The sequence below is a fragment of the Myodes glareolus genome, chromosome 5 (genome assembly GCF_982192425.1).
Source record: "Myodes glareolus chromosome 5, mMyoGla1.1, whole genome shotgun sequence".
Lineage (NCBI taxonomy): Eukaryota > Metazoa > Chordata > Mammalia > Rodentia > Cricetidae > Myodes > Myodes glareolus.
The window spans coordinates 6887073-6904833 of NC_142030.1; the positions used below are offsets into that span (position 1 = coordinate 6887073).

The 17761-nt window shown below is 41.1% G+C and overlaps 1 protein-coding gene across 1 annotated transcript in view; it reads right to left on the reverse strand.

Moving 5' to 3' along the window:
- Ush2a (usherin) overlaps positions 1-17761 on the reverse strand; it is a 683507-nt gene that overhangs the window by 500003 nt on the left and 165743 nt on the right. Inside the window, 7 exon segments of the mRNA XM_087905997.1 lie at positions 9-185; positions 188-265; positions 365-374; positions 1224-1600; positions 2123-2239; positions 8446-8558; positions 8560-8602. Coding sequence (XP_087762123.1) covers positions 9-185; positions 188-265; positions 365-374; positions 1224-1600; positions 2123-2239; positions 8446-8558; positions 8560-8602 — 915 coding nt within the window.

Here is a 17761-nt window from a genome sequence, read left to right on the forward strand (position 1 = left end):
GTCTTTACCTGACTCTCCTGTTCCTTCTGAGGCCCGGGCAGATGACACACTGGTGGCCACTTTCACAGCTAAGACCCTAAAGGCTAACCCTGCGTGTGGCTTTGAGCCAGAGCTGGGCATGTTGACATGGGGAGGCTGCAGCGCGTTCTCACTCCTCTTGGCTGACTTTGAAGCTAGGTGAGAAGCCAACCACTGCTCCCACACATGCAGCTGTCCTTTGTAGATGGCCATCTCTTCATGGATGATTCATATCTCACAGTTCCACCTAGGAAAGAGACAGTAGATTATAGCGACCTAAGCAAACGGACTTTTTAGGGGTTGGTCATTTAAGGCTGCCAGTGTTTCAGTATTCTGACTGTATTACCCGGTGATTCCTTTTAGTAATCTAGGGACAGAAATTCAGTGTCTATAAAAGCAGGAAAACTGATTACAAATTAGCATGAAAGCCATGCTATTTTTAAGGAAAACAAATCAAAAGAAGTATAACTATAAAACAACCATAATTTACCATATGTTAAATGAAGCATTTGCAGGATGGGCACTCATAATTTCTGCTAAGGACATCCAGTTCTTTTGGGGTACCTGCACACTCTACTTCCAGTGTGCATATTTTGAATGTTGGGCATTTAATTACATATTTGCCACATACATATTTGCATAAATATTGTGTAACTAACTTATATCTAGTTTTTACCAAGCAACAAAAAGTTTGATGTCAAGTTTTGCCATGGTATGTACATAATATAAATTATTAAAAACCTAGGAAAGTGTGTGTGGCCTATGTACCCCAAGGTTCAATTTTAAGAACACAAAAATTAACTTAATGGAATCAACTAGCCTATGTACATTTTTTTGTATTATTTTATATCTTTTTCTTGTTTAAAAGAGAAAATTCGCAGCTTATCGGTGCCCTAACTTGTGACTCAGTCAAATATAATGCATTTTATAAGCACACATCCAATTATAAACATCATCTGTGTTGTGGCAGATGCCATTAAGAGCAAAGATAATATTAGCCTTTTAAAGAGCAATTTAATTGAATGGAACTTGTTCTTCAATTAGATGAAATATCCTCTTCTGCTACCAGTAGAAACAGTACTTCATATCTTCAGAAATCATTTCCCGAGTATATGCCTTACATTCATAGAAATAAATAGAGTTTCAGTCTCACTACATAATTTTTCATCTCTGTCTCGGTCTCTAAAAGAAAGAGATGTCTAGGCCTTATCATTTTGTTCCCCTAATGGAGCCCATTTTACATGGGGTTCTGTGGAACTGATTTTCCACATTGCAGGTGGTCTCGGTCTCAGCCTTTGGGGACGTGCCTGGGCTGTGGTTACTACCATGGGCAAGCTGTGTAAACGGCCCCCTCTAGTACATCCCTGTACAGATAAACAGTACTGGCTGAATGGAGCTAGATTCCAGATGATAGCTGGGGTTTCCTGACCTTCGTAGGAGACACAGGGTTCGATGCTGTCCATGCATGTGCGTGACGAACCATCCTTCTCTATGGGACCAGAGTGGTTGGGGAGTCCATTCCAGGGAAGTGTCACAGAGTCAGAGCCAACAGGAACGGCATGCGTCAAGTTCAAGAGTTCTTCTGAGTCGCCATCCAACGCCAGATGAAGGAGTTGGATGGCGATACAGACGGAGACCCACATTGGAGCACCGGACTGAGCCCCCCAAGATCCAAATGAGGAGCAGAAGGAGGAAGAAAATGACGAAGGACTGCGAGGGATGCTATCACCCACTGATACAAGGGGTCGGATCTAATGAGAATTTACCAAGGCCAGTTGGACTGCGACTGAACGAGCACGTGATCCAACCAGATTCTCTGAATGTGGCTGGCCTGGAGTCTTTCTGAGAAGCCATTGACAATGACACTGGGACTAGTTTCCTCTGCATATACTGGATTTTTGGGATCCAGTCTGTTTGGATACTCACCTTCCTGGACCTGGAGGGAGGGGGGAGGAACTTGAACTTCCCACAGGGCAGGAAACCCTGACTGCCCTTAGGGACAAAGAGGGAGGAGGAGAGGGAGGGGGGGAGTGGGAGGGTGTTGGGAAGAGGGGCGTAAATGGAAACTTTTATAATTTAATAAAATTACTTTAAAAAAAAAAGAGTTCTTCTGAGACCTCCAGCTCTGCAGTATAAAAGACAGCGATGCTCCTTGTTGAACCAAGCACATTAGAGGTTTCTACATAATATGAATATGATGTGTGTGATGACAGACGAAGCACTGAGTATCAGAAACAGAAAGTAAAACCAGACAGTTGGAATTCACAGCTGCCAAGGAATCGTTTCTAATAGCCTTATTCTCAGGTTGTTTAACTGTGTGGTATACTTGTTGGGGGAAACTATCAACTGATAATTTCAACCAATCACATCTGGTTAGGGTGTGGCCACCTAGAACTCAGATAGAAAAACCTGGGGATGCAGGTGCGCGCTCTCTCTTCGCCGTGCCTGTGGGACCTATCGGATTTCTGAACTCCCATTCTTGTAGTGTAAGTTTCCCCTCATTAACAATTAAAGTATTCCTGTTACTCTTGAGCTAGCCTGGTTACTTATCATACCGGCCTAACTCCCTACATTGGCGCCCGAACATGGGGCCACTGCGGCTCCACGCCCCACGCCATTTGCACATACAGCTGCTTGGCTTCCCTCGGCTCCGTGCCCCTGCGCCATTTATGCAGATCTACTCTTTCGAGTAAGGGCGTGCTGGATGTATTTACAATGGAGACCAGGCAAATTGTGGCTGCTTTTATTATTCAGTACATTGCGAGCAAAGTGTCAAATGGAGCAAAGAACACTTAGCAGTCTACTTCTGCCCTTGGTATGCTCTTCACAGGGTCCCCCGACAGAAGTACCCAGAGGAAGTCCTTGCAATCTCTGAAACACATATTTGCTTTCAGTACAACTGGTTTGTTTGCCAAATGCTGATACATGAGTCCAATCTCTGCAACTACCACCAAGCACCTGCTCTTTCTCCTGCCTAATACCTTGACTGGACCCTTCCTGACCTATTAAAATGACATACAACCATACACATATTTTGCTAAGTCTTAGAAATATTTGTCAACTATAGAGAGATTGTGCAAGAGAAGTTTGCGATGAGCAGAATCTCCATGCATGAAGGACAGGGGGGTCAGAGAGGAGACGGTAGAAAGCAGAGATTGAGAAAAAAAGACATTAGGTAGTGGCCATGATAAGCTGTGTGCCTGGATCCCCATTCTCTACAGAGACAGCAATCACATTGCAGACCTAGGAATCAAAGAAATGTCAGAGTGGCTGTTGACTGCTCCATTGTCTGGCTATATGTGGGTCTGTGGAGGTTTCTGTTACAGCAACACTGAAGGTTTCTGCATATCTGGATGCCCAAGGAGTAATAGATATCTGGAGTCTGTTTAATCCACAGAATTTTTTGACTTTCTGAATGGAGCCAGCATTCATGGAACCTCTTTTGGTTAGAGCAAGGTGACTTCTGGTGTGGGAAGTCCTCATGTCTGTATGTTGTTTTTATTAGTTAATAAAGAAGCTGCTTTAGGTCAATGGCTTAACAGAGTAAAGCCAGGCTGAGAGAGATATAGAGAGACAGTAGGCAGAGTCAGAGAGACACCATGGAGCTGCCAGAGTGGAAAGATGCAGCTGCCAGCTGGAACTTTGCCAGTATGCCATGAGCCTCATGGTAAAATATAAAATAAAGGAAATGGATTAATTATAGATGTAAGAGCTACCTAGCAATACACCTAAGCTATTGGCCAAACAGTATTACAAATAATATAGTTTCTGAGTGATTATTTCGAGTCTAAGCAGCCAGCAAAGTACAAGCTGCCTCCAACAACAGACTTTAAGCCAGGGTCAGATGTTGGATGCAGGATGGAAAAGCTTGGAATGTGGTCGAGTGTTCATAAGAACCTGTAGAAAAAGCAGCTTCCCCTAAGTCAGTGTCATGGGGATGCCAAGGATGAAACTGGTCCACTGCACTTCAACAAGACAGTGTCCTCAGGAGGAACTTCTGCTAAAGGCCAGAGGGAAATTATCCGCCCCTCAATGCCATTCAACATGGCAATTGGGGGATGACAGAGAGAAGCAGGCTTAACGATGTAAGTGAGGACCTGAGCGGAGCTGCTTTTGTTATTCTGTGCACACATCACTGCAATTTTATCATGGAAAAGCTCATCACATGAATATCCCATGTGCTCTGCTGATCAAGAAGTATAGTGTCCTCCACAGAAGTAAAGAATGAGACAGACAGAGAAACGGCACCACCCCTATACAGATGAGGCATCTAGGGCTGAGACCCAGACTTTCTTGGTAAGGTGCTGCCATAGCCCCTCTGAACAGACGAAACTGAGAAGGCTCTGTAATGACAAAACTCCCTGAGGACCTGCTTCTTGTGGTACCCAAGGAGGAGATTCACCCTAGGGCTCATAGGGAGATCACCCCTGTGTCAAGTACTTGCCAGATCATTGTAGTTTCAAGATACAAATACGTGATCATATCTCCAAGGTTGAGAATGTGTAAGCGCAGTGTTGTTTGGTAAGAGATAACTACCCTGCAGTTTGCTATGGAAAGACTTATATAAGGACCCCCACCTTACCCTGGCAATCATCCTGCAGGAGAAATGGTTTACATGGAGTGCAAATTGAGAACAAAGACTTCGTCATGAGGTCACAGCTGCCTATTGATTCCTCTGATTTCTTCTCTGAGTCCCTGAAGAGGATGGGCATGTCCCCCCATCTGACATTTTTATCAGCATGTGTTAATGGTTTTCTTGTGACACTTTCACCCATAGACATACTCCACTTTGATGACGCTCCTCTCTTATGTCCATAGCTCCTCACTCTGGCCCCATTTTTCTTCTCCATTGCACTATATTCCTATCTCCATATCTTTTACAGAATGCCTGCATCCAGCGTCAGAGAGAAGTGAGTGTAATGATCGTGTATCTAACCAGGCTTATTCCACTTGCTATGATGATTTCCCATCTGTTTTCTTCTAGATTATGAAAAAAAATTTATTCCTCCTGATGGATAAATAATATTTCACCATGCAAAAAAAAACTCATTAATTTTCCTTAACTGTGTTTCGTTCAATGGTTATCTATGGTGATTCCATATCATGGTCACTACAAATAATATGTGTGTATATCCAAAACTTACTGAGAGCATCTTAAATACGAAACACTAAGTAAGGCATATTGTTTACCCCTGATAACTGCTCTTCACACTGATGATGCAGGAGAGCTTTAGAAAGGTGGGAGGGGGAGTCTCTGCAAAGCGCTGAGTAGGTACAAGTCTGAAGTGCTAACTTGAGGCCTGGGGAGATAGCTCAGTGGTTAAGTTCTTGCTAATCGAGCATGAGGACTAGAATTCAGATCCCCAGTACTCATGTAAATGCCAGGGTGTGGCAGCTTGCCCGTAATGCTACCTTCTTAAGGCTGAGCAGCTGTTTCCAGAGTAAGCTGGCTAGTGATGGACATATTGGTAAGTTCTAGGTTTGGCTGAGAGACCAAGTGAGTTTACACTAGGCCTCCATACACTCATGCACACACACATGCACCCATACACATACATAAAATATGTATATAAACATATGCACACACCATAAGTGCACACATTCTCCCTTCTATCTCAAAAATGGAAACTTAAATAAATAAAATAAAAAAAACCAAAGAGCTAGTGCAACCACATGCTCCCCTACTCACAGCATGTGAGATGTCTATCAGCTACATTTTATTTAGGAGAACACTGAAGACACTATAGCTTGGTTACTGCCATTTGCAGAAACTTTCAAATTATCCCACATAATAAGTGTGTCTAGTGGTTGGTTTTAATGTTAACTAACACAGTGTGTTATTACCGAAGAAAAGTCATTCAAAAGCTTTAAAGATGTTAATATAGAGATGTATGACGATGGTAAGAAAATGCTACCCAAGAGCATCCCTTAGGACTCCAGGCTAGCCAGGGGAAGTTTCTACACTAATGAGGAGTTCTATAATAGTCTCGACTCCATGATCAAACTTGCTTGGAAGACAACACTATTAATTTTCTTTGAAAAGTTCAGTGATTCTCCGCCTACAATTCCAACTGCCTTCATTTAACCCGCAGATTTGTGTTCCTTCAGCTGAATAGAAACAGTGTTTCCTTTCCATGTTATTCATGCTACCCAGGCACCGAAGCTGGAGCCATAAACACCGGGTATTATTAGAAGGCTGGGAAGTTCTGACTACGCTCACCGATTGTTCCCACTGTTCAAATGCCATCATGCAGATAACTTTCACATCATTAATTACGATGGTTGTCGACAAATGCCAGATGTGGCAGTTTTAATGAAAAATAATGTTTTAGGAAATAATACCTTATTTAATAGGATTACAGAAATGCCTGATTAGTGAATGAGTGAATGAATATTTATTACCCAAGAAACCATTGTTTGGATTCTATGTTAGTACAATTGTACAGAAAGCCCTGGTGCTGTATTCCTCTGTATCATTTTATCAAGCAGGACCACAATATGCTACTGTGAGAAACATGGGTTGAGTGGATCACTGATGGGTTCAAATTAAATTCAAGGCTGCTTGGAAAACGGAGCCAGTCTGGTTGCATCTTCAGAGATAATTCAACCAGTAGTCCTGTCAGCTCAGAAACCATTTGCAATATTTTTATAACTCTCTCCTTCCTCTGTCATGAAAGTTTAAGTTTCAGAACACCTGGATCCCGCTGACTTTTGGAAGAAAATAGACATTTTAGTAGCAGGTTTTCAGATGCTTTGCCAACATGGCAGATGTGGACAGATGTTTGCTCCCATCCCAACCTGCATCATGAAGTTTAGAATTTCCATTAACTTCACAGAAGACTAGAAACAGGGAAGGGATATTAGCATGAAGAGAAAGTAGAGGACACAATAAAAACGCAGACGCAAGACAGACATGATTAGATCATTTTTGGAATACAATTTGCTGATACAATAAGTAAAAAGGATCCATCGTCTATTCAGGAGCTTGAGGTCAGCCTGTGTGTTAAACCTGGCTGTCTTCCATCCCCGTTAAAACAGGTTATGGAATGTCACTCTTTTAAGTTCAATTTACACACATTTTAAAGCTGGTTATTCATGTTCCGTAAGTTTGGAGGGCACGTGAGATGATTCTGCAGGGAAAAGTGCTTGCTGAACAAGGCTAACAACCCTGGGAAGAGAGAGTTGAGTCTCCAAAAGTTGCGCACCAACCTCTGCATATGTACTTTGGCATATGTGCACACACAATATATTAAAAATACAACATTTTAAAGAAAAGCAGACGCAGACAGAGATGTAAGTCCATAAAGAACCAAAAACCCCTCCAGTGTATCTTTAAAGATGACATATTTAAGGCATCTGAGTACTTTTTTAAAAGATGGTAGTTTCCCAAAAGTTTGGCATCAACAAGCTCATTTATTAACTTTATAAGTTACTGGACCCAAACCAGACTTCTATCTTGTGTTCCTATCCTCTCTCTTTCAATTTAAGCCTGTGTTGCTGTGCTGCACCTGTTATGAAGTTATATGACATGAATCGCTATTAGTAAGTATCATGATTCAGATTTCAGGATCTACACTATCTCTGAATTCAAATACACAATCATACATACATACAGTCATATATGCTTATAATTCCAGCCCTTCAATGCCAGCCTGGGTTTCAAGAGACCCCGTCTTTAAGAACCTTGGAAAGACTAGAATTAAAATTCTTGACAACATTCTTCAATATTTAATTACAGAGAAAACTGTAGTCCACTTGACGTCACACTCTCAGTTTTTGAAAACTAAAAGTATAACAATCCATATGCTTTTATACCTTCTAATTTCTGCAATCAGAATGTCATAGCTTTCCTCTATTGGTTTGCGAGACACATTTTTTCATAGCCTGGAATGTATTTAGCAGTGTGCTAGGATTGAGTATGTTTTACAGTTGCCATCCTGTAAGGCTGTTGGATAGCTGAATCATTTCTAGCATTTTCATACCACAAACCATATAGGAAGGGACATGAAATTTTGTGTTCATTTATAGATGTTTTTGTGATAAAATTTCTATGATATGATGAGTTCAATAATACATGATATGAAGGAAAGACATTTCATATATTTTAACAATTTACTGTGTGCAAAAGGCTATTCCCGTGACCAGGACAAACATCCTGAAGTCCATTAGTGTTTCAGTTTTGATAGACCAATCATGATGGATGGAGTCACTGCTTTCCTCTCGGGAAATTCAATAATCATCTTACCAAGCACTATACATCTTATTTTCATTGTGTTTTTTATTCCCAGTGAGATTTATAATTCTCTCTGCATGAGGTGCTCTTTGCTCAAGGAGGAAACCATGGCATTTTTCTTCAGCGTCAGAGAGTTTAACTTACATCCATTCTTAGAATACCACATCTTTCCATTACCAAATCCTAGAACTCACAGGATGGAAGTTGATCTTCGGTTGTGTAGATTTCAGAACAATCCCTGAGCAGAGTGTAAGCCAGTCAGTGGGCAGTAGGAAAAACAGGTGGACTCTAGGAGATTGATAGAGTACGAACTTTGAACCTGTCCTCTGGGTGGAGGTTGCTGGGAAGGAGCTAAATTGCAATGGAGAGAGCATATATTAGCAAAAGCAATCGATAAACACACTAGGAAACTGAAGCAAGGTACCCAGCAAAGAGTTCCTTCTGATTCAGGGTCAGTTTATCAAGAAGTCATGTGGTTTACCAAGACATTAATAAACAAAAGGTATGCATCACCAATTCTGTAAGACAAAGCTTTTTATCTACAAGCATAAGGCATATGTGTCGATCAGAGCAGCTGACATAAATAGGGTTAAGGGAAAACCATGGGGTAGTCAAGCATTTTCTGCACTTTAGTTTTAAAAATATATCTTAAATATATATAACACTTATCTTTTCTACTGAATTTTAAAATTGACACAAATTCCCTTGAAACTTGATATGTAAGTGGTACACCTCTTGGATGCTGAAGAGTGTTTCATTCTACTAAGTAAGCAGTAGTTACTTAAGTACTAAGTACAATGTCTTAGTTTACTTCAAAGGACATAATTAATTTCAAGGACTGTTTGCTGACATAGATAGATATGAGTGCCAACAATCTAAACATTGTGGTCAGTTCAAGGCCAGCCTTGCTTACAAATCAAGTTCCGGGACAGCCAGAGCTATTTCACAGAGACCTTGTCAAAAAAAAAAGAAAAAAAAAAAAAGAAAAAAACAAACAAACAAAAAAAAACCCATCATAACTCTAAACATTCTTAATTAAAATGTGAATTGCTATGTGACTTGGAGGGCACTCTGAAGTTTAGATTGCTTGTACTGCAGATAGGGGCACTCTTCCTATTGTGGGAAAATCTAAAAATTGACTCTGGTAACCCCATCTTTTGATACCACTAATTTTCCTCTTCTGGAGTGTGAGCTTTGTTATTTCCCCAGAATACACAGAAGAGGTAGAGGGAAAAAGAAATCCAAGGAAACAACGTCCAGGTTCCAACTTCACCCAGTTGGAGAGCGGAGACCCAGCAGAGCTTTCCACCGCCTGAGATGTCACACGTCCACATGGCTATGTGACTGGCTTTCCACTGCCTGAGATGTCACACGTCCACACGGCTATGTGACTGGCTTTCCACTGCCTGAGATGTCACATGTCCACACGGTTATGTGACTGGCTTTCCACTGCCTGAGATGTCACATGTCCACACGGTTATGTGACTGGCTTTCCGCTGCCTGAGATGTCACACGTCCACACGGTTATGTGACTGGCTTTCCGCTGCCTGAGATGTTACACGTCCACACGGTTATGTGACTGGCTTTCCACTGCCTGAGATGTCACATGTCCACACGGTTATGTGACTGGCTTTCCACTGCCTGAGATGTCACACGTCCACACAGTTATGTGACTGGCTTTCCGCTGCCTGAGATGTTACACGTCCACACGGTTATGTGACTGACTTTTAAAACCACAATCCTTTCACCAAGAGACATTTTTATAAAAACATGCAAAAAATTAAAACTATTAAAATAGTTACAAATAGGTACAGATATTTTATGTAAAATGTGTGAAGTCATCTGGTGACTCTTTCAGGTCTCAAGATAAAAGACTTGATTCCTGACCAGCAAGGAGCACTGACTTCTAGCAGACAGCCATCGGAGGGGTGAGTTTGCTTCTGGCCCGCGGCAGGAGCCCAGCAAGGAAGAGGTCAGACTTTCCCTGACCCCCCTAGACTCCCAGGGCACCCTGCAGTGGTGGCTCCACCCCGCTAAGCTCTCCTGCCTGCCATCCCAGCTTCCATTCAGGTACACTGGCCTAGATTTCTCCCTTCCCCTGGGGCCATAAAATTTCCCCAGCTCAGCTGCCTTGTGCACTGGGCCTAGGCTGTAGGCTCAACCCGGAAGGAGGGAGTACCTGTATTTCAATAGCCTGCCTGAGGAAAGGTAGGCCTTCTGTCAGTGAAGTCCCTGCCCAACAAGGAAACCTGACCTTGTACCAGAAGATCCAATAGAGAGCAGTTGAAGGAAGAAATGGGCAGACGCCAAGGCAAGACCTCCTCCAACATTCTGAAAAACAACATGAAAACACCAGATCCCAATGACCCTACAATAGAAGGACTTGAACACCTTAATCCAGAAGAAGTGGGAAAAAGTGCCATTATGAAAGCAATAGAGTCCCTTAAACAGGATACGAATAACTCCTTTAAAGAATTGGATGACAAGTATAACAAAAAGTTTGAAAAAATGAGTAAAGAAATGGATGAGAAGTATAACAAAAAGTTTGAAGAAATGAGTAAATCCGTGAATGATACCCTGGGAAACCAAGAAAAAACAATCAAACAGGTAAAGGAAAAAGTTCAAGAATTGAAAACTGAAATGGAGGCAATGAAGAAAACACAAACTGAGAACCAGCTGGACATGGAAAACCTAGGTAAACGAAGGGAGACTACAGAATCAAGCACAACCAATAGAATACAAGAGATAGAAGAACGAATCTCAGATTCTGAAGATACCACAGAGAAAATAAATGCTCTGATCAAAGAAAACGGCAAATCCAACAAATTCTCTGCACAAAACATTCAAGAAATCTGGGACACAATAAAAAAAACCAAATCTAAGAATAATAGGGATAGAAGAAGGAGAAGAATTGCAGATCAAAGGCCCAGAAAATATATTCAGCAAAATTATAGAAGAAAACTTTACCAACCTAAAGAACGATATCCCTATGAAGGTTCAAGAAGTATACAAAACACCAAATAGACTGGATCAAAAAAAAATCCCCTCGCCATATAATAATCAAAACACAAAACATAGAGATTAAAGAAAGAATATTAAGAGCTGCAAAGGAAAAAGGTCAAGTAACTTATAAAGGTAAACCTATCAGGCTTACACCAGACTTCTCTATGAAAACAATGAAAGCCAGAAGGTCCTGGATAGAGGTACTGCAGAACTAAGAGACCATGGGTGCAAACCCAGACTACTATACCCAGCCAAGCTATTGTTCACTATCAACGGAGAAAACAAAATATTCCAGGATAAAAATAAATTTAAACAATTCATAGCCACAAATCCAGCCTTACAGAAAGTAATAGAAGGAAAATTGCAACCCAAGGAATCCAACATTGCCAACACTGCCTACAATAACCCAGACATCTAGCGACCCTTCACAACCACAACTCAAAAAAGAGAAACACACAAATTCTACTACACACACACACACACACACACACACACACACGAATAATAACCGGAATCAACAAACCACTGGTCATTAATATCACTTAATATTAATGGACTCAACTCACCTATAAAAAGGCACAGACTAAGAGATTGGAAACAAAAACAGGATCCAACATTCTGCTGTTTACATGCACACACCTCAACCACAAAGATAGACATCCACTCAGAGTAAAGGGTCGGGAAAAGGTTTTTCCAAGCAAACGGACCTAAGAAACAAGCGGGTGTGGCCAATCTAATATCTAACAAAATTGACTTCAAACTAAAATCAATCAGAAGAGATGGAGATGAACATTTCATACTCATAACAGGAACAATTCATCAGGAGGAAGTTTCAATCCTGAATATTTATGCCACTAATATAAAAACACCCACTTATGTAAAAGAAAAACTTTTAGAACTCAAGGCAGTCATCAAACCACACACACTAATGGTAGGAGACCTCAACACACCTCTCTCACCAATGGACAGGTCAATCAGACAGAAACTCAACAGAGAAATAAGAGAATTACTAGAGGTAATGAATCAAATGGACTTAACAGATATCTATAGAACATTCCACCCAAATAGGAAAGAATATACCTTCTTCTCTGCAGCTCATGGAACCTTCTCGAAAATTGACCACATACTCGGTAACAAAGCAAACTTCCACAGATATAAAAAAAATATTAGTAACCACCTGTGTCTTGTCGGATCACCATGGAATAAAGTTAGAATTTAATAACAATTCGAACACCTGAAAGCCTACAAACACGTGGAAGTTGAACAGTCAACTACTGAATCATCCCTGGGTCGAGGAAGAAATAAAGAAAGAAATTAAAGTCTTCCTTGAATTTAATGTAAATAAAGACACAACATACTCAAACCTATGGGACACAATGAAAGCAGTGCTAAGAGGAAAGTTCATAGCACTAAGTGCCCAACTAAAGAAAACGGAGAAAGCACACACTGGAGACTTAACAGCACACCTGAAAGCTCTGGAAAAAAAAGAAGCAGACTCATCCAGGAGGAGTAGAAGACTGGAAATAATCAAACTGAGGGCTGAAATCAACAAAATAGAAACACGGAAAACAATCCAAAGAATCAACGAAACAAAAAGTTGGTTCTTGGAGAAAATCAACAAGATTGACAAACCCCTAACCAAACTAATCAAACGGCAGAGAGAGAACATGTAAATTAATAAGCTCAGAAATGAAAAGGGGGACATAACAACAGACACAGAGGAAATTCAGAGAATCATTAGATCTTACTACGAAAGTTTATATGTCACAAAGTTGGAAAATGTACAAGAAATGGATTGGTTTTTAGATAAATACCATTTACCAAAGTTAAATCAAGACCAGGTGAACAATCTAAATTAGTCGCAAAGAATTAGAAGCTGTTATCAAAAACCTCCTGACCAAAAAAATCCCAGGGCCAGATGGTTTCAATGCAGAATTCTACCAGAACTTCCAAGAAGAGCTGATACCTATACTCCTTAAGGTATTTCACAATATAGAAACAGAAGAGTCATTGTCAAACTCTTCTTATGAAGCTACCGTTACACTAATACCAAAACCACATAAAGACACAACCAGGAAAGAGAATTACAGGCCAATCTCACTCATGAACATCGACGCAAAAATTCTCAACAAAATCCTGGCAAACCGAATCCAAGAACACATTAGAAAAATTATCCATTATGATCAAGTAGGCTTCATCCCAGAGATACAGGGCTGGTTCAACATACGCAAATCTATCCATGTAATCCATCATATAAATAAACTGAAAGAAAAAAAAACATATGATCATTTCATTAGATGCAGAAAAAGCATTTGACAAAATTCAACATCCCTTTATGATAAAGGTATTGAAGAGATTGGGGATACAAGGATCATACCTAAATATAATAAAAGCTATTTACAGCAAGCCAACAGCTAACATCAAACTGAATGGAGAGAAACTCAAAGCCATTCCATTGAAATCAGGAACACGACAAGGCTGTCCACTCTCCCCATACCTCTTCAATATAGTGCTTGAAGTTCTAGCAATAGCAATACGACAGCAAAAGGGGATCAAGGGGATTTGAATTGGAAAGGAAGAAGTTAAACTCTCGTTATTTGCAGACGATATGATAGTATACATGAGCAACCCCAAAAACTCTACCAAAGAACTCCTACAGCTGATAAACACCTTTAGTAATGTGGCAGGATACAAGATTAACTCCAAAAAATCAGTTGCCCTCCTATACACAAAGGATAAAGAAGCAGGGAGGGAAATCAGAGAAACATCACCTTTCACGATAGCCACAAATAGCATAAAATATCTTGGGATAACTCTGACCAAGGAAGTGAAAGACCTATTTGACAAGAACTTTAAGTCTTTGAAGAAAGAAATTGAGGAGGATACCAGAAAATGGAAAGATCTCCCCTGCTCTTGGATTGGGAGGATCAGCATAGTAAAAATGGCAATTCTACCAAAAGCAATCTATAGATTCAATGCAATCCCCATCAAAATCCCATCAAACTTCTTCACAGACCTTGAGAGAACAATAATCAAGTTTATATGGAAAAACAAAAAACCCAGGATAGTCAAAACAATCTTATATAATAAAGGAACTTCTGGAGGTATAACCATCCCTGACTTCAAACTCTATTACAGAGCTACAGTATTGAAAACAGGTTGGTATTGGCATAAGAACAGAGAAGTCGACCTACGGAATCGAATAGAAGACCCAGATATTAACCCACAAACCTATGAACACTTGATTTTTGACAAGGGAGCTAAAGGTATGCAATGGAAGAAAGAAAGCATCTTTAACAAATGGTGCTGGCATAACTGGATGTCAATCTGTAGAAGAATGAAAGTAGATCCATATCTATCACCATGCACAAAACTCAAGTCCAAATGGATTAAAGACCTCAACATTAATCTGACCACTTTGAACCAGATAGAAGAGAAAGTGGGAAGTAGTCTACAACACATAGGCACAGGAGACCACTTCCTAGGTAGAACCCCAGTAGCACAGACAATAAGAGAATCAATGAATAAATGGGATCTCCTGAAACTGAGAAGCTTCTGTAAAGCAAAGGACACTGTCAGTAAGACAAAAAGGCTACCTTCTGACTGGGAGAAGATCTTCACCAACCCCTCATTAGACAAAGGCATGATCTCCAAAATATACAAAGAACTCAAGAAACTAGACACCAAAACTCTAAATAACCCAATTAAAAAATGGGGTGCTGATCTGAACAGAGAATTCTCAACAGAAGAACTTCAAATGGCCAAAAGACATTTAAGGTCACGCTCAACATCATTAGCGACCAGGGAAATGCAAATCAAAACAACTATGAGATACCATTTTACACTGGTCAGATTAGCTAAAGTCAAAAACACCAATGATAGCCTATGCTGGAGAGGATGTGGAGAGAGGGGAACTTTCATCCATTGTTGGTGGGAATGCAAACTTGTGAAGCCACTGTGGAAATCAGTGTGGCGGTTTCTCAGGAAACTGGAAGTCAACCTCCCTCAGGACCCAGCAATTCCACTCTTGGGAATATACCCAAGAGATGCCCTATCATACCACAAAAGCATTTGTTCAACTATGTTCATAGCTGCACTATTTGTGACAGACAGAACCTGGAAACAACCTAGGTGCCCCTCAATAGAAGAATGGTTAAAAAAGGTGTGGAATATATATACATTAGAGTTTTACTCAGCGGTAAAAAACAATGACATCTTGAATTTTGCATGCAAATGGATGGACATAGAAAACGCTTTACTGAGTGAGGTAAGCCAGACCCAAAAAGAGGAATATGATATGTATTCACTCATAAGTGGATTCTAGCCATAATTAAAGGTCTTTGAGCCTATAATTCGTGATCCGAGAGAAGCTAAATAAGAAGATGAACCTGAAGAAAATCATGTAGTTATCCTCCTAGAGATTGGAAGTAGACAAGAGTGCCAGGCAACCTGGGGTGCATAGGGGGGTGGGAGGGTTGTTGGAAGGGGAGAGGGTTAGAGAGAAGGGAGTAGGGGATTACTCCGGGGGATTGGGATGGGGGGAGGGAGGAAGGATGGATATGGGATCAGGGAAGTATATATCTCAACTAAGGGAGTCATTTTAGGGTTTACAAGAGACTTGATTATAAAGGGGATCCCAAGTCCAAGGAGAGATCCCCAGATTGTTCTCTGGACAGAGGAGAGGGTGCCTGAATCGTCCTTGGCCCATAACCATACTGATGAATATTTTGCATATCACCATGGATCCTTCATCTGGCGATGGATGGAGATAGAGACAGAGACCCACATTGGAACACTGAACTTAACTCCCTAGGTCCAAACGAGAAGCAGAAGGAAAGAGAACGTGAGCAAAGAAGGCAAGACCAGAGGGAACCTTCACCCATTGATGGATGAAGATTGAGACAGAGACCCACATTGGAGCACTGGACTGAGCCCCCAAGGTCTAAATGAGGAGCAGAAAGAGGGAGAACATGAACAAGAAAGGCAGGACCATGAGGAGTGTGTTCACCCACTGATACAAGGGGACTGATCTAATGAGAGTTCACCAAGGCCAATTGGACTGGGACTGAACTAGCACGTGATCCAACCAGATTCTCTGAATGTGGTCAGATTCTCTGAATGTGGCTGGCATGGGGTCTTTCTGAAAAGCCATTGACAATGACACTGGGACTTGTTTCCTCTGCATATACTGGATTTTTGGGATCCAGTCTGTTTGGATGCTCACCTTCCTGGACCTGGAGGGAGGGGGAGGAACTTGAACTTCCCACAGGGCAGGAAACCCTGACTGCTCTTAGGGATGGAGAGGGAGGAGGAGAGGGATTGGGGGGAGTGAGCGGGTGTTGGGAGGAGGGGCGGAAATGGAAAGTTTTATAAATTAATAAACTTTTATAAATAAAAAAGAAGCTAAAATATTTGCAAAATATTTCATTCAAAAAAAGATAAAAAACTTATTTGCATTCAAAATATAGGTAACTTGGGAGAGATCGATAAAAGAACCTTTTTTTTTTTTCAAAAAGTAGCAGCTCAGAGTATGGTAACAGCAAAACTCTTGCAGTTAACAGTGTATTATTCTGTTCACAGAATTCCTAAATGTACGGTTTTCAGACAGTTATGAATGAAATGTTCTCTTGATTTTGCTTTCAGGTTAATATTTTTAAATGTGAGGGAGCTAAAAACGGCTAAAACACGAATACAGGAACTCGAGTGTTTGTAGTTCTGTGGATGCTCATACATAGAAGTTTAGAACAAGCTACGATTCACTAGGAAGCAGTGTAAAAACAGCTAGTTAATCCCCAGTTTCCTTCTGTCTCTCTGAGTTAGAGAGCTGACCAACTCTTGGAAAGGATAAAATTAAGTGATGGGAAATAGGTGGCTTGGCCAGCAGAGAAGCAAGAAGTCAGAGAGGCCATCACTACCTTCATTCTATGCCACCCTCTGCAATTTGAAAGTTACAGCCCAGGGTCACACTGGGGACTTCTGGTCCCTCTCCCTGGTGACTGCAGATGACATTGAAAAGCTATCATCAGTACGTTTAATACAATCATGGAGATAATCCTGGGGAGGGACACCACCTACTTGGGAATCCAGGAAAACCTTTTTGACACCTGTTGTACACAAACAATAGCCAGAAGCATCTCACAGTTTCAGTAACAGACACCATACCAATGTCCGTCACCCCATATTCCTGTGAACTTTGTTGTTCTGAATGGTTGCTAATACTACATAAAGCAAGTTGTAGATCTCACTATTGACTACTCGCTCCCTCTCCCTGTCTTCCTTCTTTCTTCCACCTTCTCTCTCCCTCTCCACCTTCCTCAAGTGTAGACAGTGGGTTTCCAGATATGCTGTTTTCTACAGGGGGGTGACCAGCTATGACACCAGGATGCAATGACTGCCTTTCATATTACGCTGGCTCATGACAGAGCAACAGTCCCAGGAGGAGAACATTCACAGCGCAGTATGCTGCAGAGGGCTCTTTATCACATGCCCAGGAGCCGTCTGTTAGGA